The sequence below is a fragment of the Anopheles ziemanni genome, chromosome X (genome assembly GCF_943734765.1).
Source record: "Anopheles ziemanni chromosome X, idAnoZiCoDA_A2_x.2, whole genome shotgun sequence".
Lineage (NCBI taxonomy): Eukaryota > Metazoa > Arthropoda > Insecta > Diptera > Culicidae > Anopheles > Anopheles ziemanni.
In genome coordinates this window covers 2029263-2052119 of record NC_080707.1, presented here as the reverse complement: position 1 = coordinate 2052119, position 22857 = coordinate 2029263, and the positions used below count along the sequence as shown (strand labels likewise).

General features: G+C 51.4%; 3 protein-coding genes across 3 annotated transcripts in view; all 3 read right to left on the bottom strand.

The window, feature by feature from the left end:
* Positions 1–4748: 4748 nt before the first annotated feature.
* Positions 4749–11310, bottom strand: LOC131290496 (E3 ubiquitin-protein ligase Nedd-4-like). The gene is made up of 13 exons (XM_058319644.1): positions 11305–11310; positions 10484–10566; positions 10118–10408; positions 9733–9841; positions 9504–9667; positions 9348–9429; positions 8040–8275; positions 7739–7865; positions 6563–7202; positions 6365–6489; positions 5709–6007; positions 4937–5629; positions 4749–4859 (listed from the first exon to the last, which is right to left on the bottom strand). Exons 1-13 carry the CDS (start codon positions 11308–11310, stop codon positions 4757–4759), a joined length of 2958 nt encoding a protein of 985 aa, XP_058175627.1. The 3' UTR covers positions 4749–4756.
* Positions 11311–12423: 1113 nt separating this feature from the next.
* On the bottom strand, positions 12424–14758 carry LOC131290494 (protein peste-like). Its single transcript, XM_058319643.1, has 3 exons — positions 14645–14758; positions 13971–14139; positions 12424–13619 (listed from the first exon to the last, which is right to left on the bottom strand). The coding sequence occupies exons 1-3, from the start codon at positions 14756–14758 to the stop codon at positions 12424–12426; spliced, it is 1479 nt and encodes a 492-aa protein (XP_058175626.1).
* Positions 14759–16964: 2206 nt separating this feature from the next.
* Positions 16965–22857, bottom strand: part of LOC131290493 (protein sevenless) — a 29820-nt gene continuing 23927 nt past the window's right edge. The window contains exons 7-15 of the mRNA XM_058319642.1: positions 20575–22821; positions 20283–20502; positions 19419–20200; positions 19153–19349; positions 18971–19078; positions 18268–18893; positions 18047–18192; positions 17873–17932; positions 16965–17557 (exon numbers count right to left, since the gene is read on the bottom strand). Coding sequence (XP_058175625.1) covers positions 16965–17557; positions 17873–17932; positions 18047–18192; positions 18268–18893; positions 18971–19078; positions 19153–19349; positions 19419–20200; positions 20283–20502; positions 20575–22821 — 4979 coding nt within the window. The remainder of the gene's footprint in view (positions 17558–17872; positions 17933–18046; positions 18193–18267; positions 18894–18970; positions 19079–19152; positions 19350–19418; positions 20201–20282; positions 20503–20574; positions 22822–22857) is intronic.

The following is a 22857-nucleotide window of genomic DNA, read 5'->3' as shown; positions in this document are numbered from 1 at the left end:
CCGCGACGCGAACCGACGAGTGTTGGTTGGCGCTTGTTTGCGGGCCGAAGCCGAACGACGGATTCAAATATGGATTCCCTACCCCTTCCCCCCCGCCCCCGTGATGGTGTGTTGCCCAATGTTGCCCCCTTACGGTGGAGTACATTTTAAAAATGTACCCCCACCCCCCTCCCCACCCTATCCTCAGCTCACATTTAAACTTTCAATATATCCTAAGACTAACTAACTGTTCGAACCGTCTCTCACTCTCTCTATGCTATGCGATAGAATGTTCCACCCGCAAGAAAACAGGAGACCACCCCCACACCCCCCTGGGACACACACACACGTCTTTAGCATTAACGAATTAAAAACATAACGAAATACATGCCCCCGCTCCAGCGAGAAAGCTAGAGACGAACCCCGTATATTATCGACCTGTCAACCTTTGGAGCGGAAGCACTCCGAAAGTGAAGGTCCAAACTTTAAGACGACCCCCCCGCAGCGCAGCGTAGGGTTACGTAAACTCTCCCACTACCCCTCCCCTCTCCCCCCACTTCTCCCAACAATTCTAGCGAAACTAGCAGTGTAAAATGTATCATATTACAGGCAGGCATATATGGACAAGTTTTGGACAGACAGGGGGTGTCGGTGTATGTCGGAGGCTGGCGCCCGGAACGGCGGACGTCAAAACCATCATGCAGCGTAACAAGGCTCCTTACTTTCTCTCTCCTCCCCCCCACCCTAATCTCCCTTTATCAGCTATTGATTATGGCCGGCTGCATGATCGGTTCGGTCCGGTGGTCAAGGTTGCGGTTGCCAGGTCCCCTTCCCGGCACGGAGGTGTTAAGCTAATGTAATTTTTAACAAGAACCTTGTAGAACGATGATGATGATCAAATAAAACCTGTTCGTACAGCACATAGCAGTGGAGTTTTCCAATTCAATTCAATTCAATCAAAACATACTCAATCTAGGAACGACAAATGATATTTCACTTGGTTTTCTAACAGGCGTGTTCGTCTCCACAATAACAAGTGTTGTGTATCCTACTCGTTTAGGTAATAAACAGAGGCGGATCATTCTATTCCGGGGTCTCGGGCGGTGGAGCAGACATTACCTATATAAAGATTTTTTTTTTAATGCTATAGTTTTAACCACCTTTTTTGTTTTATAATTTCCAATCGGATTTCGATTCAGGTTTGATTTTCAATTATTTCTAAAAAACTGATCAACGATATGATGTTATTGGTAAGTCACATTTCCTTTTTCTTCTATTTGCATGTTGCTACATGAATATAACTTTAAAATTCATTATTAAATTCATTCAAGTTAAAAACAATTCCATGCAGAATAATTTTCTATTGGAAACTATTCTTTTTGATACTTTTCTCATTCTCATTTACATTCTGTTCTACTTCTTTAAACAAAGTGAAATCTTTTGTACTGTTAAAAGAGGATCTTTTTGCTAAAGTTCAAATAGCTACCGAGTTATATTTGGATCTCTATTAGTCCCACAATACATTACACTCCAAAGGGAAAGATTAGACCACAACAAGGCAAAAGAGAACATACTCTGCCAATTGGTTTAAAGGATTAAATCAAAAATGACAAGGCAATATCAAAGTAAATCTAACGAGAAAAAATATGTTTGATACTACACTCAGTCCGCTCACAGGTAGATTTCGCCTCTGGTAGTGTGTCATAGCATATTTATGTTCATTTCAACAACTGCTTTAATTTACAATATGTTAGCGAAATTAAAAATGATTGCTTAATCGTTTGTTTTTTGTTTTATACATGTTGACCTAGCTGTGAAACGAATACCACGCTAACAAATATATTCCATTATCTTCTGAAATTGCATAATTAAACTCATAACGTGCCGAAAGATGTTGTTTTTTTCCACCCCCACGGTAGCGCCTCCATTTACACTTTTACGTTACACATTCGTCCATTTTTGTCCGGCGCTGGGCGGGGGATTGGGGAAAAGTCTAGAAAAATCGTTACAGCTAAATTCCGTACTCATTCCGTTCGTCCGGATGAGACGCAGCTGGCTTAAACTTGGCCTCTAAATGGAAAAAAACACCCCACAGTCGCCAGTGTGGTGGAAATGGTCGTCAGTTCGGGTAACGCGCACAGCTGTGTGTGTGTGTGTGCAAACATGCAGGATGTTTTGCGTGCGTGAATCTTCCCCTTGCATGTGCCGAAAAACCGGGGCGGGTTGCTACTATTTGTCAGATTGCTACCGCTGTTTTTATTTCTATTTGGAGGTTCAAGGACACCCAGGGCTGGAGCGCGGGCTATACTTCGAGCTGTTCAAACAGCCACCCCCTCGCCCGCTCCCCCTTCCCCGCGGTCCAACGGCAACTCCCTTGGCAATCCTCAAGTCATGGCGCAGGTTGAACACTCCGGTGGAATGTTCTAGATACCGCAAAACGCCAAGACTTAGCTTCAACTCAAGGGTATGTCTGTGTGTGCGTGTGCGTGCAGGAAGGGGGAAGGGAGGGGAAGGCGAAGAATCATTTTACAAAGCAGGTGAATTTGTGATAATATACATTCGGCACCGTCTTGCGAGCCGAAATCGAACGAAACGCCTTTTTGCCGTACGGCGCAGGCAGAGTTTTGGTCCAGGCAATTTGCATTTTATTCTTTAACGTTTCATAACTTAAGCACTCGCAGCCCACCAACGGTACAGCACGCCCCCTTTCTTTTGCTTACTTTATTTTACACAAGCGTCGTTTTTTTTATTTTATTCCTCCTACATGCTTCTCCCAAAAACCAGCAGCAAGTGATGAGAACAGCTCGGAAAACGTCCCGTGGGCATAAGGATAAAAGGGTGGCTGATAACATGGATAACATGATGCTGGTGCTGCTGCGCATGGGGCATCCACTCCTCCCACCCGGCTCTGCTAGCGGCTAGCTTTGTTGGCTAAAACTTCTCGGTGTGCTTTTTAAGCACATTGCACCCTCCTCTAACATACAACTGAAACACTGGTCCTGCTAAGCATGCGACCGACCATGCCACTGCAGCCCATCCTTCCTTCGTGCCAGCGAACCCGCGTTGAAAGCTACACACGCTGTTACATAAATACATAATCTTCCACTCTGTGTCTCTGAACAAATTGGCTCGAGTTTCTTTTCTGTTTTTGCAGTAACCGACCTAAACAGACGTTAAATATTTTCCTTGCATAATCCACGAAATGCGCAACAAATGTATATATTTATAGTTTTATGTATATATATATATATAATATATGTATACCAATATAATAGGCATTGGTATGTATTTATCTATATGCGCCCCTCTAGAAAGGAAAAGGGTTTCTTTAGCTAGTTTGATTTTCATTTCGGCCTTAAAAATGACTCCATTTTCCAGCAGGGATCGGAGAAACAGGTCAACGAGGAGAGAACGTAAGTGTGTATCTAGTATTGTTTTTTTTTTTCGTTTTTGTTTTGCTTTGTTTTCTTCCATATGTCCTCCCTGTTTACCTCCCGAAAAAAAATCCCACACGCCTCGCGGCGCTTCACCGCTTCATGTTTAGCTGCTTTTTAAATCAGTTTTATCTACTTGACCACGTGTCTTTACTTATCACTCTCCTTCCCCCCCTCCCCGTGCTCTCTTGTGTCTTATCTCTCATCCCCCTCGAACAGGCACACAGTCAACATGTTCACACACACGCACACACACACACACATACGCAGACGTGCTTACGTACATAAATTTATAATCATCACATCCATCCACGGCGATCGTCTTGTATCTGGATATTAACCTTCATACTGTGGGCAAACAACAAACCCCTTTTCGTTAAACATACATCTCGTAAACCTTTCTCTTTTTCTTCTTTTCTTTATCTCTTTCTTCCATATCACACACATACACACACACACATACACACACGAACAAACACACCATCGGTTCGATCATCCAAAAACTAAGTAACGCTACAAATCTCCTTCCTCCTATCTCTCGCTCGAGGTAATGAATTAATGGAACCTAAAACCCTTGTATAAGCCATCCTAGTGCAAACACGCCTCTCTTTGGATTATTGCGGTTCGGTAGTTCGAAAAAAAAAATGTTGCAAACTGCACAACAGAACTGGGGGATCGAAGCAGCTAATGTTAGCGGTATTTACTAGAAAGATCCAGCTAATAGTACGATATCTACTCGGTGTGTCAAGTGTCGCTTGTAAGACCGGGGTGGTCATCCGCGTTGACTCTTGCTTAATGTTTCCATGTTTGGCAGCTATCAGGGTATCACGTTTCCTTTCTCATTTTCTAAAACACTATCCGGCCGCCCTCGATCGATCTTATCACCAGCTGGCCGCGCTACAGCTACCATCGCTCCGCTAGAGCTAATCGAAATCTCCGCTATCGTTGATTGTCATGAGCTGACTCTATATTGACTTCCCCATACCACTCTCCTCCTACGCTGTCAGCTAAAATTGCGTCCGACTATTAACTCTACCTGCTACCTGTCTTTTGATAATCGTATTTTTGTTTTGCTTTTTGACCGAAAACTGTCGCGCATCGGAGACACCAAAAACGGAATATTTTAAAACATTCTAGAAAGCGGTTTTGCATGATGTGTACACTTGTGGGGTTTTTCTTGTTTTCTTTTGCTGAGTACGCGGCGTTTTCTATTTAAGTAGGTCGCACATCCTTTGCTGGCCGCTCTGTGTGTATCTTGGACGGGTGACTTCGTGTTCACTGGGCAACGACGACAACAACAACAACGAAAAATAAAATATATGTATATACCATGCTCTCCCGCTCTAATCGACGCCCGCGAAACCCTGGCTACCCTCGACGGCCTGAACGAGCCGATCCTTCAGCTGCAGGTAGCTTTCGTACGGCGGCAGATCGAGCCGGTTGAAGCTGGGAAGGAAAGGGGAAGAGCAGTGGAAGCTTGTTAGCGGAACGGAACCAACCGGTGGATGAGGGGTAGTACTCACCACGTGTGGGCGCGGGGAAAGTTGTCCGGTGTGCCCCACTTCTCGATCGTAAACATTTGCGGCCCGTTCGAACCGTGCAGCTCCTTGAAGCCGTTCATCGGGACGCGCGAGGTGCCGGTGACGAACTGCAGCAGCCGGGCGCGCATCTCGTTCGAGAAGGACAGGACCGCGCGCCAGAACCACTGGATGACGAGATGGTTCGGGTAGTAGTCGCCCTTGTACAGCGTGTTGCGCTTCCAGTCGCGCAGATCGATGCTCTGGATGCCGCACATCAGCAGCTCCAGCTCGTTCTCGTCGAATATCTTCAGCAGGTTGAGCGGCACCAGCGAGCCGAAGCCGTCCAGGAAGGCGGACATCTGCTCCTGGACGCGCGACACGAACCGCCACTCGATCACCAGCTTGATGTACTCGTCCTTGTTCTCCTCGGTCACGCTGATATCGGCGCCGTTCGGTTTGAGCTCGCGCTGCGACGTCGCACCGAACGTCTCCTCGTCCACGCAGAACGTCAGCGCCAGCTCGCTCGGGTCGTACTCCTTGATCCACACCAGCGAGTTGTAGTACTCCGTGTCGACCGCCTCCATGTCCTTCAGCTCGATCGGCTTCTGCAGCATCATCTTGTAGAACGGCCGTATGAAGAACGCATCCAGCAGCTTGCCATGATAGACGGCCATCCCCGCCACGCGACCGATAAATCTACAAAAAAAAAATTCACGATTAGCCCTACCTACGCCCTTCTTTCGGGTAGCTAACCCAATTGCGAACCAATTCCAACCTGAAGTACAGCAGGTGCTCCTCGTTGCACAGCCCACTGTACGGGTTGATCTGCAGCGTGTAGTTGTCCATCGCCGAGTACTCGAACAGCCCGTAGTACGGATTGAACATCTCCTTCGACAGCAGATAGAACCATTCGCGCGCGAGCCCCCCGTAGTCCAGGCCCGTCTCGCCCTCGAACTCGATCCACAGTTTCGTCTTCAGCAGATCGACCTTCGTGATCGAGTTGATGATGCGGTACGAGTCCTCCATGATCGACGAACGGCGCACCTTAATCTCGATCTTGTTTGGCACATTTTGCTACAAACGGAAAACAGATTTAATGTTAGCTCCTCGGTTTTAGACGGAACGGAAACATGCTTGCGATGCTAAGGTTTGTGAGAGTCCTAAATGCAGGACGACAAAACATGCTTATGAGATAATGAGTATGTCATGTCGAAACTGTAACTGTTGCTGTCTGTTATAACAGACATCGTTTCAATCCCTCTTTAGTTCATTGTCAAAATTGTAAAGAACAACAGTGAGCATCCTGTGAGTGACACTTAAAACATTATATCACCTAAGCTACTGGAATTGAAAACGTCCTGTTACAGCTATGCTATGCAAACACAATCGTTATGATGTCGTTGAGCTTAGAGCAGCAGTGTTGATACTTACGGGCTTCCTCAGCTGAGCCTTAAGGTACTCGTACTTGCGCTTGTAGTCGCGGGAGTACGGAACCGCCTGGCCGGCTATGTTCGGAATAGACAGGCGCGGATCCTCCCACTGGGTGGTTCTGGAATCTGCAAACGGTGGACGAATCGAAACAATAAATCAAGAAAGCCGGTGTGTGGGTGTGCGAGTGGCTGTACTCACTGTGGTCGATGAAGAAAATACGCCCGTCACTGTGGACGCGCTCCTCCCAGCCCTCGGGCAGCGGGGCGAGACCGTCCTCCGGTTTGCGGGCATCGTTCGTCACCGCCGAGGCGAAGCTGACCGGCATCGGGCTGGCCCGGCCGGTTCGGGGGTCCACCCACGACGTCTTGCGCTCGTTGTGATCGATGAAGAAGACGCGCCCGTTCGGTGCGACCTGCATGGACCAGCCGGCCGGCAGAACCATCGAGCCGCCCCCGGTCGACGGGCTGCTGCCGGACGAATCCGCCTCGTTCGACGTCGACGACTCCATCGACCGGTCGTCGCTGGTGTCGGGCGGATTGTTGCTGTTGCTCTGGCTGTGTTGCTGCTGCTCGCTACCGGCCGCCGGTGGATGGCTGGTGGAGGGCTGCGGCACACCGGTACTGTGTCTGCTGTTGCTGCTGCTGCTGCTGCGTCGACCACCACCTCCGCCGCCGCCGAACGTGCCGTCCATTTCATCATCAGCCCCATCGCCACCGGTATGCGGCGTCCCACGTAAGCTACTATCACTTCCAATCGACGACCGACTGGACGAGCGGCGGCCGCCTTCGGTCAGGTGCGCCGCCATCGCTCGATTCTGTCCACCACCGTTCTCTCCATCCTGCGGGAGCGGAGAACAAAACACAACCAGTTAATGTCAACCAGAATTGATAAGGAAAACACACGCACACACACAGCAAAAACACAGCAAACCTAGCGCAGTTCCGGAGCATGTGTTAACAACTAGCAGCCTCAAAAAGGACATGGACGCTCGTACAAAACAACCAAAAACAAATGCAGCGCGCGCGCGCACACACACACTCGCCTAGCAGAGATACGCAACAATGGTGACTACGTATGTACAGACCGATCTTTTGGTACGATCAGAGACAAACACAAAACCGAATGAGTGGACCATCCATTGTTTGGGACAATGCGATGCAAGCGGACAAGCACATTTCAACCCAATCGACCGTACAACCCCAAAAGCGAACATATACAACGCGAGATTACAAATGCATCTCCCTATCGCCTAAAGAAGCAACGGATAGTACGTTCCCGGAATGGAAAGTAAACGCATGCCAACACCCGGTAGGCGCAGCAGGGAACATCATGAGACACCAGGACCGGCCATCGCCGCTCGATTGCGAGCGTTACCTCAGCCCGCTCCTCCTGTACGACGTCCTCGTCGATGTGGAACACGGGTTCCTCCTCCGAGATGGTGCCGCGCTGTGGGTGCCGCTGCGTTTGCACCCGACCCGAACTGGTGACGGTTTCCGGCCGCCTGAGCAGCAACCCGGTGGCGGTGTTCCGCTCGGCAAAGGTGTGTGCTCGACGCACGGGGAGGCACATGCTTTACATTGTTAGATAAATGTTCGACGTCGACGCAAAAACGGAAAAATGGGGAGAAATTGAGCTGAGCTAAAACAATGGCAACCATCCGTACAAACACACAGACCTCCGTCGAATACTCCGGAAGGTTGACGAAGGCACGGCGCGGCTGGAGCTACGCACGAGCGCCGCCGGAAGCTGGGGTGGGCTGCTCAGGTGCAGCGAACGTAGCGATTGCGCCGAGTTGGCACGCAGCACGACGGGTTCGTCCCCTTCGTCCGGTGCACAGTCGGTGCGAGACTCCGCTAGGCTCGCGCTCGACGAAGTGACGCCGGAAGTGGCCCGCGAACCAGCACTATCGGACTAAGGGTGGGCAATAGTTAACGGGGGCCAGCAGAAGGGAAAAGCGTCTAACAAACGAATCTCTACCTGGCATCGTACAAACTGAACCTACGACAACACCAGCAAGAGCCGCTTGCGCTAATACGACTGGCATGTAGAAGGTCAACTTTAAATTTAGGCCCACAAACCTAACTTAATCACACTAGTCTAAATATTATTGCTGTTCTGTGGTTCGATCCTGTACTTGGGATGAAATTAAACCCAAATTTAAAGTTGTCCATACATCATACTTAAAATCTAAAACGAACTCTATAAGTAAACGTTAATGTTCTCCCAATCTACGTCTGATTTAGCGATCGTTTCTATTAGCAGTGCCATTTGGTGTTCAAATGCCGCGTGTATACAGACACACACACAAACACACTAAGTGTCACTCTTGGTGGGGAAGGACATAACAGCAGCGAGCATGCGATTAATCGCGAGTAACCTCTAACGACTCCGTGCTGAGCCGATGCCCATCGTTCGGCGTGTCGGAGGTTTGCTGCCGATCGGCAACGGCGGAACCAGTGGCGGAGTTGTCCAACGCATCCAGCCCCACCTCGTCGGCACTTTCCGCCCGCTGCACATCCATCCGGGCGTCACCTGGTGTCGCGTCACTTGTCTGTCCATCCGGTTCGTGCAACCCATCGTCCACCTCAATGTTATCGACCGAATCGTTCTCATCGTCGAGGCTTATATTGTCCATATCCTTCCGTGTGGCATGCCAAAGGTGGATGCAAGATGAATCATTCGTGCGTAAGTGTGTGTTGGGTTTTGGGATCAAAGAAACTCAAAAGCGGCGGGAAGTTAAAAAAACAAAACAAAAGTATCGCAAAGGAAACACCGATCCCGGTACGTTCGGTTTTTTCTATCGTGCGTCGTGCATGCGGTACGTTAAAGAATCTGTTTTCGCTCGGTCATGGTAGAGACAGATGTGTGTTGTTCGGTGTAGCACTTCCTCCCGGCTACCGCGTGGAAGGTAAACAGGCTGCAACCTTTCGGGAGGGTAAACAATTTCGGGGGGGAAACCGCGTACCGGAAGGAAAATACTTACCGTAGCGCTGTCATCTACGCTTATATGGACACGGCGCTGGAAGGCGGCATCCATATCGCTCTCGGGGGACACCTCCATAGGCCTGCAGGGAAGGCAAATCAGTCATTTGCAAATGAGCCCGAGGGAGGGGGGAAAGGAGGGAATGAAAACACTTACACAGCTGTTGGCCGCTCCCATTGGGTGGAGCGCGCAACGTGATTAACGTAGTAGATCCGCCCGTTGGCATCCAGTCGTTCCTCCCAGCCTTCCGGTAGCACGTAGGCAGCATTGTTACTGTTACTGCTGGAGCTGCCGCTCGTCCTATGCGGTGTGTTGGTGACCTGGAATGCAAAACGACATCTCCTTAGTACCGACAGGAACGGGTGGAAAACTCTGCTTGACATACTGTGGCTGCCGAGCTGGACTCGATCAGCTCCCAATCGGTTTCGGTGTTGTTTTCATCCTGGATGAACGCACCATAGAGTTCTAGTTGCCCCCGCACATTCGATCGTGCACTGTAGGAAAAGGGTGAACATCACAAAATCAATAAAGCAAACGATGGTTCATCACGGGCTAAGCAACATTTGCCATTCCAAAAGCCTACTACCCTTTCTACGTATGATACAATGCATTAGAAATAAGACAGGCACAAAACCCAGCACCAAAAGCCCATCATTTAAAACTCCTACAAATAGCTACAAACTTGATCCCCGCATCGGCGCATGTCGCTGAACGGAATTCGCTACGGAACGGAAAAGAAATCATAATCGTCAAAGTCGACGCTACCGTACCGTACTGACCTGCGCGGCAACAACGGGTAGGATTTGGTCGGCACCTCGACCCCGGGCTGCTCCTTGGGCAGCTGGCTCAGCACGAGCTCGACCATGCCGAGAAAGTCGTCCCGCGTCAGCCGGTTCTCGTCGAACACCTGAAACACGAGCTTGTGGACGCTCGGCTTGACGCGGAACGTGAACGACTCGTTCCACACCGGATCGAGGGTTTTCTTCTTCGTCTTCGTCAGCACCGATTCGATCGTGACGTCGCCGTCGATGGTGTTCAGGTCAATGCGCACGTACGGATCGCTGTACGGGGGAGGAGAAGGAGAGAAGGGGACGTTGTTAGCAAAACATCTTCACGTACACAGGGGATTCACTTACCTTGCTCCGAAGATGTCCTTCTTGGCAAGCTGACGACCGGCGATTACCTCTATCCGCACTCGCGAGTATCCTGCATTGTCGTTCTGCAAAAACGTGCAACATAAGCAAATCAGTATCACACGCTTGCGGCGAGGAGTACATTAATTTAATTGCTCCTTTTTATATCGGCTTTGCCACAACAGAAACCGAAAGCATGGGAGCATTGATAACGGGACACGTTGTTTTCCATAGGGCACCAACGAATAAACGTGTTCCGTTTTTCCATTCCATCGCCCATTAAATGTGGTTCAGCGCGTTATTAGCGGGGTGGGCCATACCACAAAACCGCCTGGTGAGTGTTTCGGTCCCGGTCGGTGGACAGTGCAACGACAACAAAAAAAAGGCGATTGGTGTTTTTCTTCTCTCACTACTTAGTGTGTGTCGCTTTCCGCTTCCAAATGCCAAACGGCTACGCATCATAATCGATCGCCGTGGGGTGTTAAGGGCACCGCTGTTGTTGTTGTTGTTATTGGTATAGGTAGGGCGAGGGAGCATGACTCACCCGCTTCGCGAGGCGTTACATATTCCGTAGCGTATATTCCTCGGCTGCAGGTGTATTCAGCACCAGATATGGGTCGTTCTTCGCTGGTTTTGTCACGACGGTGCGACCGTTTTTTTTTTTCGCATATAGTTAAGTTTTCCACAACTGGCAGGCGGAAGATAAACCGAAACGCGACTGTTGATCGGCGAGCGAAACGAAGCGAAACGGGTTGCAAACGGCACCAATGCTGCACTTAGCCGAACCGGCTGCAAAAGAAAATAAGAACAGCACCAAAACTTACGTTCATCCTGTCCGCCGTGTCCACCGCCTCCCCTTGGGTGCTGGCCATTGGGACCGAAAGATGGCGTTCGCTGGACTATGGTCACACCAGCCCCGGACCGGAGTTCGTTTGATTGATTGCTGTTCGGGGCTTCGGTTGACGGATGTGTGCAGGTTTGGTGTTGATTGTGGCGTTTGCACCGAAGACGAAGACGTTCTCTGGTCAGGTCGTTCCTCGGGTCTCGGAATTCGGCGACCCTTTTCGGTCGATGCGCGGTCGGAGTCGAAAAATTCACTGCTTTCGCACTACAAGTAGATATCGGGCGGCCAGTTCACTGGCAGTGCACTGCAACATGGTTCGCTGCTAGATTTCACAACACTGCAACGGAGCGCATCTCCGAGCCGAGAACGGGGTGGGAGGAAAACAATAAATTCCGACACAGGAGCCAACCTATTCGTACTACGGTGAAGAACTGCCCGCACAGCACTAGCCCCCGTGTAGAATAACGCAACATCTAATCTAATAAACAGCTGAAAACCGCACTCACACACCCCCAGCCACGATGGTACATCCTTTTCAAGCGGATGTGTTGGTGCACCAGTTGAAGCTTAGAATCAGGCAGCTACATAGCACAGCATAGCGCCCTACCTTGATAATGCACTTCCTGCCTGCAACACAGCTATTGAGGACACTCGCAGGATATTTCAAAATGTATTAAAATACTAATCTTTCCACTCAGCTACGTCTGTTTGCCGTACGAAACGCGGCTCGCCATCATTTTAGCAGCATTTTCAATTCCGTTTGTTTACGTTTTCGTTGACAGCATAAAGCAATTGACAGCTCCTTTCGGATGCGGTACAAACATGCAAAGTTTCTCACCCCTTGCACGCAAGCTATGCTTTTGAAAGCATAATTATGCTATGGCTAGCGCCCACTAGGTGGCGTCACGACTGGATGAACTGTTTCCGTTTCCGTTATTTTAAAAAAGCAACCAGTAATCGATCGGCTTTTGGCCGATCTATTTTATTAAGGATAAATTTTGGTTTGCGTGTGTACAACTATCCTTCCATATATTAACAAATGTTTACAGCATCCGACCTCGTGGTACCTATTTTTTTATACCGTATATACCACCCACGTTCATTGAGTAACGATCCCACCGACACTGCTCGTCGGTGCTCTTACGATGTGATATTCTGCGTGCAGCTTTCGCTGGGGCGCTTTAGTTTTCGTCCTGTGAGCATTCCAGTAGGCATAGCTGACCGCGAGTAGAATGACGACGGCGCCCAGCGCACACCCAGCAAGTGCTATCTGACGACCGGCATCGAGCAGATGCAGCATTTTCTTCAGACTCTGCGTATTAGCGTCGCCCAATCGATAGTAGCGTATAAACCGATACAGGGGTATGTACAGCTCGGGTGCATCCTGGAAGAGTCCGATGTGTGCATTGGGTGTGAGGAACGTGTGGTACTTGAGGCTCGTTTGCGATTCAAGCAGCATCCCTGTCGTGGGCTCAACTATGAGGTACATCCCCGCATCACCCCCTTGCACCTCTGAGCGAACGTTATGTTGCGTGTCATCTCTGTACACTGGAAGCCCTACGCATTCGTTCGAGGCTAACGTGCTGTAGCCACGCAAACTGTAGTCCGCCTTGATGCACTGGTCGGTACGGTTAAACGGTTCGATCGCTTTGGCCACAAACCGATGGCCCAAAATACCATTCACCAGTTGCTCTCCGTCGTAATCAAGCGTTAATCGTAGGCACAACTCCGGCAGGACGATAGGAAACGATTGCCTGCGATCGAACCGTGAGGGAAACATTTCACCCGTGTATCCATCGAAATGCTCGCAAGGTGAGTCCTTGATAGTACCTTCGTTCCATAACCGAACTATCCCGTAAGGGGCACGATCGTCGACGCCCGTACCCAAGCTGTACCTTGCGCTAGCTTTCCTTGTAATGTTGTACGTCAGGAAGTAAGCCAACCGGTCGACATCACACAGTCCCGGATGCTGGTAACGAGCGCAAAGTAGCTTCCGTGCCTGATCCCACAGTGGACCCCGATAGCCGGCAAACAGCAGCTGCCCCACTGGTCGGGTCGTCTCGATGGTCTGATTGAGGTCATGCAGCATGAAAGACAGTTCTCGCTGTACGAAGTAATCCAGGTTCGCGGACAGAAACGATATCAGCAGGGCGGCCAGGTTGACGTTGGTAATGTTTGTTTGCTGCAATTTACCACCAGAGATGTCTACCAGGCTACGGCGGAAGTACGTTCGTTTGCGGTACGACAGCGTGCCATTGCCAGCGTGATGCTTGACATCCACTGGCTCGCTGTGTTCTGTAAAGATAAAAAAATGATGGAGAAACCCATCCAAGCGCCGATAGGATCAATTAAACGTCATCTCAGATGATATGAATATCAGGTTTTTCTAATGACAAGATCGCTTTTAATTATGACGATCCAATTTAATGGTTTCTCAGTAGAAAAACAAAACTAATTATAACGATTGAATGTAGCGATGCCACCACCATTCTAACACAATTTACCAATCAGGTTAATAACAATGTTCGTCGATACAACGAATGATTAGTCTGGATGATTTACATGGTTTCCCAGTCTAGTCTTTTTACAAAGTTCAGAAGCTTTTTTATGAGTAGTTTTGGCTTTGACCAGTTCGTTCGTTCTTACCATCAAAGGTGAAGGGACCAAGCTCATCAAAGCGAGGCAGCATCGTACCCGGTTGCTGGAGATAGCTGGCAGCGTTCGTCCAGTTGTACATGTAGAATCGCCATACGGGTTGCACTCGTGGACGACGCCATTCTTTGTAAGCCTTTGCACCGGGATTTAACGACTTTTCCTAGAACAAAAAAGCACAAAATGCAAATACAGACCGTGATCACTTGATATTTTTTCGCTACTAACGGATCGAACGTAGTAAGCGATTAACGTCATTTCTGCGATGAAACCTCATCCCAAAGCCCCCAGCAAAAGCCGCAAAGCGAGGGTTCAACTGAAAAGTGTCTAATTACACCCACTTGCCGATCACAAATATTCATTTCGCTCTTTGCTCGATCCACATTAAAAATTCAATTTATTACACTAAAGACCCCGTGTGTGCATCACTTCCAGCACAAGTTGAAGCGCCGCGAACGAATGGGATGAACCTTGTGACGCACGTTGGTGTGCAGGCCCATCGTAAAAGTCTATTCAAACCGGAATGCTCACCGGCAACAATAGGGAGTTTTGAATATAAATCCTGTTCGTTGCGTTAATCGGATCAAAACCCGCACAGTGGTTCGTCCTTGAGGACCGTAGTGTATTTGAAAATACTTTAATTTTCTAATGCCAAACTAAAGGCTTACCTCGGTCACAAGGATGTCGAATATATCACGCCAAGCAAGGTAAAAGATCGCTCCAGTCGCGGCAATACCCAAACCTAGCCCAACCACTAAATACCACTTGCAGCATCGCATCATTGCCGCATGCCTTTCCTTACAAAAAGGGGCTTTCTCTGTTTCACTATCACTAGAGCCACTGGTTTGTTAGTTCGTTAAACTGCTGCAATTGAATGTTGGCCTGAACTGTGGAGCAGGAACAGGTGTAGTGCAGGAAAATGACACCAAGTCGAGACGAGCCACACGTCTGTATGCGGCTGTCCAAGCTGCGAGGCTTTAACGGACTGAGCCCGCGAAGTTGCTCGGGCCTTCTAACACCGCCGTGATTAACCATGACAAGCGCGATGAATTGCACGAGAAGCGATGATTGCTAGCAAGTGTCGTGTGTTGGTGGTTTGTCGCTCGATAGTATGGAAGCGTTGACGGTGGCTGGGTTCCATTACCGTGTAAATAAATGTGCATCATAAGCTAAAGTTTAGCGCCAGCTTAAATATGTGTGTTACAATAAGGAATCTTAGATGAAAATCGCCTCGGTTCCTTTCGGTTCCATTCATCTCATCTAGTCAACGCGTTGCATAAGACGGAAGGGGCCTTGATCTACCGACCAGTCGATGTCGCCGCTGGAGAGTATGTCAACGCTTAGGCTCTTGAATGGCGTTCCACTTCACCCCCTTGGGTGCGCAACGCCGACGACGATCCTGTAGACCTTGTAACCGTTCTCGAGGTGGGCGGGTTTCCCACCCTACTGGGTTCATTCATGAAACCTCCGTTACACCGGTCAATCACTGGTGTTTTCACTTACCACGCGCTCGTTGACTTACGTTGCTTGGATTGATGATGATTCTTGTCGGCGATGCAAACCCGATTTGATCTTACGTTGATATAGAAACACCGTTGCGCGTTCTTACCATGGACTAAGTTTTCTTAAACCAAGGGTAACTTCACCGCAAGCAAACTGAACAGAAAGAAAGTAAAATAATCTGTAGAGAAAAAAATTCACTCAAAACACGGTATTTAACTTTATTCAGCTTTTATCGACTATAAGTAAGGAAAGATAAAAATGAAATGAAAATGATGGTCCAAAGTCTCTGCAACGACCGAATTGCCTGCTTCTCTTTGTGCGCAGCAAACGGTCTCGTTACAACAGCTTAAATGTTGTTAGCCATCGATTAAGATTTATTGGATCTGATACAGAGTACGCACCGTTTGAACCGCCGTATCTACTCTAACTTGTTCACGAGGATGAGATGCACTAGTCTATTCGAGAGGTTCGCGTGCACCTTCAATATAAGCAAGGAACTGCGAGGAGAGTCCCGCAGCCTCTGCGGCTGATCCATCCTGCTACCTCCTGTTTTTGGCTCCGTTTTCTAACCCGCAAACTCACTGGTCATAAGAATCGTTCGCACGAAATGCTAATGCGTTGTTCAGTGTACCGTTTATGCTTCTGTACTAAATAACGTTAGTAAATAGATTGTCATGATAATTGTTAATAATACTAACTACTATGTTATATCTTAAGAAAGCTAAATTTCTTCTCGACAGTTGCAATAGTCAAGAGAGCTCCGATGGAAATGTTATAGTTGGAGCCACACGTCCTCGGCCTGAATTGAACCGGTGCCGAACTCCCCGTTGCAGTTAGAACATATCTACACACCATTAATGGCAACACTGGTAGGTTCCGAATGTACCGGAAATTCAATACAGCACCCAAGAGTGCCGTGGCGTCGTCTGTTGCGTATCTCATTCGCCATTTCGCTGGCACATTCTGGCACATACTGATCGAGGACCACATCGTTCCGTTTCAACATTTCAAATTACCATAAAGCTAAGTCTAGGCCCTACTCTGTCCTACCAAGAGACCAACGAAGAGGAAAGCTATTTCGCGAGCTTGCGAGGGTGTAGCGAACAGTGGTTCGTATCTGGAAGTACCAACAGTTGCGCAATAAAGTTCCAGTAAACACAAGTTTCTCCTTTTTACAGACGCTTTGGATTGGTTAAATTATGTAAAAGATTAACTAATTATATTTTGTTTTGTTGCTCACCTCATCGGGTGGTCTTCTATCGCTATTTGTAATCTTTAGTTTCGAAAATCATACAGACGTGCACAATGGCCCAAAACCATTGCTTTCCTACTGTTGCGGTACTAGCCTAGCAGTCATATAATATCACCTTGTATCTTTTTCTTCCGTGCGCACAACCTAATCGCAACAAGGTGCCTTCTACCCTAGTCATGTGTACCTCTTGAACGCACCTCGTGCACCAGCGAGGAGGTTTCCTACGTTTCGCTTCAGCTCTGTTGCTTCCACTCGTCCTGATCTGTAATACTACTGCATATTTCGACTACCACGTCCTCGCCGGCCATTGGCAAGGCTACCTCCGTTCCCCTGCGCACGGCGATGTGATGGAGACCGTCCAGCACCGGGCCGACAACCATCTGGCGGTCCAAGCTACCCATCGTCGACACCCCGGCCTGTCCGACGTAGCGGTCCGGGAAGAGCCGTGCCATGTTGATGGACACTGGAAGCAGCGGGTCGAGACTGGAGCAGGCGTCAACAGGTGTGCGTAACGGCGACGGAGCACTCTCCTGTAGTTGACGTGCCAGTGCGGCCTGGCAACGCTTGTCGGTGATGGGAATCTCGTAGCCATTGTCGGTGGGCGGCACCAGTATCGGTAGCTTCTCCTGACCGACCGGTGAGCTCTGCTGTGGCAGTTGCGCGAGCTGATGGCTGTGCTGTCCCTCATTGCTGTCCTCGTACAGTAGCTCCAAGTATTTCGGGCCTCCTATGCTGGCGGCCGCTCCACTGCTACCACTGCTCGACGTTGGTGGCGTTCCTAGCAGGGCCGGATCACACTCACCCTGCTGCCTGTAGCGTAGCGTACCTACGGGAGGACAATGCGCGTGAAACGGTGTTCATCAAGTGGCAATGATGATGAATCATGTGTCAATTTCAGCGGTCGTTTACAAGGTAGATTAGTGAGGAAGTGAGGAATGATCAGCTGGCACGCTTAATGCCTCCTACTCTTGCTCAGGCGTAGCATGCCAAGTCAAACGCTTTAAGCTGTTAGAAAGCAAAACAAGTCATAAGCAAAAGTTCAGTCCAGCGAGATGTGTGCTGATAAGCGGGAAACGCAACCGGCTACCGATGTGGAAAGGGAATGAGGCGGGGAAACTGTATGTGTGCAAAGTCTATCTACCTGCCGGAAACGCATTTTGGCCAGGTTCTGAGACCAAGTAACCCGGATTGGATACGGCCTCTGTAACGAAATGGATGAAGTTGCTTGATTGCGTGCAGTGCTTGAGGTGCAATACAGATGCGTCCGTGCAATCTGCTGCCAACGGTGGAGCTCGTGCGAAACCCACTCGCTTACCTTGCTGCAGCTTCGCGGGAAACGGAGCGATGATCTGCGTGTCCTCGCTGGTGTTTTCGCGCAGCGCCTTCAGCACCTCCAGGCAGTAGCGGAACGTGGGTCGTTGCTCCGGCGAGAATCTCCAGCAGTATTTCATCAACTCGTACCTGTTTGTAAGAAGAAAGAGAATTAATTGGTTCTTACACTGACAGACTCCACAGTCCCCCGTCCCCTATGCTCACATTTCGTTCGGGCACACTTTTGGCCGATCAAGATGGCCGCCTTCGCGGACGTGATGGAGTACCTCGACATTGTTCTTCGCCTGGTACGGCTGCTCGCCAAGCGTCATGATTTCCCACAGGAGCACACCGAACGCCCAGATGTCCGACTGGGAGGTGAACACACCGTCGACCAGGCTCTCCGGCGACATCCAGCGTACGGGTAACAGTCCTTCACCTTCCTTGCGGTAGTAGTCGTTTTTGTAAATATCCCGAGCCAACCCGAAATCGCCAATCTTGACGACGCGATCGCGCGGATCCACCGAAGACACCAGGCAGTTGCGGCAGGCCAGGTCTCGGTGTACGAAATGCATCTCCTCCAGGTAGCGACAGCCGGACGCAACGTCCTGGCACATCGAGATCAGATCGAGCATGGTAAGTCGTGCCGCCTGGCCCGGTGCGGAGCGGCTGCGGCGCAGGTAGCTCAACAGATCGCCGCCCTGCATCAGCTCCATCACGATCATCAGCTCGTCGCCGTCGATGCATACGCCCAGTAGGCGCGTGATGTGCTTATGCTTGAAGTTGCTCATCAGCTGCGCCTCCTGCAGGAACTCTTGCTTTTCGTGCTCCTTTGCTCCCTTTTTGAGCGTCTGCGGAAACAAGGAACATCATGTTAAGAACAACCTGACCCGACGTAGTAGCTCTCGCCCGGGCTGCCCTTACATACCTTTATGGCCACCCGAGTCTCAATTTCACCATCGACACCCTTCACGAGACCCTCGTTCACCTCGCCGAATGCACCGCTTCCCAACAGCGGACCCACCTCGATGGAGATCTACGGATAGCGGAATGCCGAATGCATCGTAGGTGTTAGTACATTGCGCCGCTTAGCCTAGCCTGATACCTTACCTGATCTCTACGGATATGCGGCAGCAGTGCCATCTCGGAGTCGGGCACCGACCCGGAGCTGTAGAGAATGTTGGTGCTGTGGATAAAGTTTCCGCGCCGCGGTAGCTCCCGCAGAATGGCCAGCTCGACGTCCGGCAGCCGGGATCCTCCGGCCGGTTCAGTGGGAAAGTTTTTCCTCTTCTCTGCCTGACGCATGCCTGCAAAAGGAAAATCGTCTTGTGCTGAACGAATTCGCATGCCGCGATTGTACGCTGATAGATACTTACAGAAAATCATTACTGTGAACACGATTACTACGACAGTGACGAGTGCGGTGATGAACGCCACCACATACGCGATCGCCCTTTCGCTGCTCAGCTCCTCACCGATCGGGCGACTCACCTCGCTGTACGGTCCCCAGCCGAAGGAGTTGCGAGCCCGCACGCGGAACAGATTATTATGAATGGCGTGCCGCTCCGGAATGATCCAGTAGGTATCCGTACCGTTGTACACCTGGCTCCAGTGTTCGTCCACGAACTCGGGCTCGGATGCGGTGGCCGTCACATTCGCGATGCCGTTTGCGTCCACCCCATTGACACTAGCATCGCCCGCACTGTTGTCGGCATCGTCGTCTTGCGGTCCCAGCTCCGGGTCGGGGTCCACCTCCACCGAGCGCACCGCACGCTTCGTGTGGCGCACCAGCGCTTCCAGTCCGTACTCCTCGATCGACGCACCGTTGTCTTTGGCCGGCGTCCAGTTCACCTTGTACACGTCCTGGCGCAGCTGCGTCACCAGCGGACGACCCGGTGTGCCCGGTTTGTCGGCGAGCGTCTCGAAGCCGAACTGCTTCGCCTCCCGAGGCCACATGTACGGTACATCCCGGTCCGGATAGTAGATGAGTATCGAGAACCGATAGAGCGTTTTCGGCAGCAGTTCGTTCAGCTCGTGCGTGTATCGATCGTGCGGCTTCTCATGCGTGGATTCTGTACGTGTGGTATGCACATCTGTATGCGAATCGTACATCATCAGCCAGTTGTTGGTTCCTACCGGGGCGTACTGCAGCTTGTATCTGTGAAAAAAATAAAAAAAACATATACGAACGGGTTAAAAACATATCATAGCCAAACCATCCCCAACCACCGTTACCATACCTGTGAGCGTTCACCGGTGGCTCCCAGTGTATCCGCATGCCAGTGGAATTGATTGACAGTAGCTCGATGTCGCCCGGCTCGGCGAATGTTCGTATCTCAACTGCTTCACTGTCACTGAAAGCGTTGCTGGTAGAGTACGCCCGTATGCCGATGCTGTACGTCTGATCCGGTTGCAGTCTGGTCAGGTTCATCGACAGTATATCGTCGATCTCGGTGAACTCTACATCGTGGGAGGAGACAAAGTCGAGGTTAAGGTACAATCTAAGGCGCACCGTACTCATTGACCACTCACCTATCACACGCTGCTGCTGCCGGTTCTTGCGCCCACTGGTTTCCGTCTCCCAGTAGATCTCGTACCACACGCGATCGTTGTTCTTCTGCCTCGGCGGCCGCCAGCTAACAATCGCCTCCGAGGGGCTGATGGATAGGGCGCGCATATTTTCCGGCTTCGACGGTGCCCCGGCGGCGGTCGAAAAGATGGTCGACATTGCCGTCGGCTCCTGATCGGGCGCATCGATCTGGAACCCCATGGTTCCGTTGAGCGCGGCGGTGTAGTAGTTCAGCAGTGTCACCCAGAAGACGTACTTCGTGAACGGTCGCAGCCCGCCGATGGTGGCGCGCTGGATGTAGGATTCCGTGACGTGCAGCTCGTTGTCCTGGCCCGGCGTCGACGAGAGCGTACGGTACTGGATGCGGTAGCGAATGCCCGGCGGTCGCATCCTGCAGTTCGCGTGTGTTTCGGGAGCCGGAAGCAGCAAGGTTAGCGAGTTTTCGGTGGCCTGATGCAACGACGGTCGGTACTGCACGCCGTGCACGGCCGGAACCAGGCAGCTCGCCCGCGGATACGGCTGATGCTGCACGGGAAGGAGCGCACCGGCATCCTCAACCTGCGGCCACTGCCAGTCACTGTCGGCATGGTCAACCGTGGTGCGGTTTTCGTACTGCCGTGCCTGCATCTGTACCGTGCCATTGGCGATCCAGTACAGAAAACTCGCATCCTGCGTCACTGCCTGGCGGCCATCGCTGTCGAAAATCTCCCCATACTGGTCGCAAACTGCACGGGCTTGCTCGGTAGCATCGTCGCTAGCGGAACAGTTAAAGTACATCACCTCTCCCACCGGCTGGTAGATCGGATCGAGTGACAGAATGTAACCGGTGCGAGACTCCCGCGATGCGGCCAGCAGCGTTCGATGCTCGGGGAACGCCTGGAGGATGTCGATCTGCGGCGGATCGGCTGGCAGCACGATCGGCCTCAGCGTGCCCGGTTCGGTACCACCGTTTTCGAAGCGATTCAGATCGAAGACGTGCAGTGTGCCGTTGCTCCCGAGGGTCGGTGGCTGCACGCGCATGTACACCGTCCGTGCGATCCAGTCGACCGTGAGCGCTGTCACCTTGCCCTGCGACGGTGGGATCTGCATCAGCTTTCGCTTCCCATCGACATCGTCGTTGATGAACAGCTCACCGTTGACGTTTACCCACAGCAGCTTGCGCTCGTGCCGCAGTTCGGCCAACAGGGTGGCGGGGATCGCCGTGCTCACGACGGCACTGCTCGTGCCGCGATCCAGATCGAACAGAAGGATCTGATCGAGCGTCGCCACGTACAGAAGGGGTAGCGTCTGGCCGGGTTCGCTCAGGCTGACCCAACGGACCGCGCTCGGGTCACCCTCGTGGTCGACATTGCAAACGCGCACCTGCAGGAAGTAGGTGGTGTTTGGATGCACCCGACCGGGCAGTCGTAGCTCCGCACGCCCTCCTACGCTGGTGATGCGTTCGCCATCCAGTAGTACGCTCTTCGCGGTGGTCGCGTTGTACCCGGTCCAGCAGTCGACCCGGTAGGCGACGATCGGTCCATTCGGTTCGAGCGGCGGCGACCAGCGGAACACGATGCTCGCGGACAGCTCGTACGAGTCCTCCCGGTAGCGATAGTGAACGAAGGCACGCGAATCGACGGGCACGGAAGGCTTGCCGGCCGGCGTATGCCGCTGCGTGGTCGCGAAACCCGACGACCGCCAGTAGGTGAACGCGTGCAGCGTAATGTCGATGGCGGTGTACGGCGCAATCGTCTCGTGCTCCGGACCGTCGCCGTACACGAAGTACGGCACCGTGAGCTCCTGCACGATGTCTCGCGCGTCCGGCAGCTTGAGGATGAGCTTGTAGAACACGCTGGTGTAGTTGACGTTCTGCACCGGCGCCCAGCTGATGTTGAACCGACGCCAGTCGCCCGTCACCCGTATCGTGCTGCTGTCCACCGTCGCCGGCAGCACGTTGAAGCCGGTGTGTCCGCGCTGTCCCGCCCGCTGCACAAGATCCACCTCGCCGGCATCGATGAGGGCGAAGGCGCGCGTCCCATTCAGCTGGCGGCTGCGAATGTAGGCCAGATTTTCGCCCCGCACGTCCCCAATCACCACCTGGCTCTCCTTGAGCCACAGCAAGCGGTCGCTGAAGTGCAGCAGCGGACCTTGCGGCGTTTGGTCCGTCAACACGCGGGACTCCGGCTGCAGCGGGGCGCGGGTAGGAACGGCGGTCGTCACCGGCACCCCTTCAGCCAGCAGACTGCGAGCGCTCTGCCGGAGCG

What these genes read in the sequence shown, in the direction of transcription:
- LOC131290494 (XM_058319643.1), bottom strand. Translation starts at nt 14,758, where the DNA reads ATGATGCGATGCTGCAAGTGGTATTTAGTGGTTGGGCTAGGTTTGGGT. An exon ending in TCGACATCCTTGTGACCGAG is followed by an intron (nt 14,140 to 14,644) that starts GTAAGCCTTTAG and finishes TTTTTGTTCTAG; the next exon opens with GAAAAGTCGTTAAATCCCGG. An exon ending in TGGTCCCTTCACCTTTGATG is followed by an intron (nt 13,620 to 13,970) that starts GTAAGAACGAAC and finishes TTATCTTTACAG; the next exon opens with AACACAGCGAGCCAGTGGAT.
- LOC131290496 (XM_058319644.1), bottom strand. An exon ending in TACAGGAGGAGCGGGCTGAG is followed by an intron (nt 7,203 to 7,738) that starts GTAACGCTCGCA and finishes CCGCTCCCGCAG; the next exon opens with GATGGAGAGAACGGTGGTGG. An exon ending in TTTCCCCGCGCCCACACGTG is followed by an intron (nt 4,860 to 4,936) that starts GTGAGTACTACC and finishes TTTCCTTCCCAG; the next exon opens with CTTCAACCGGCTCGATCTGC.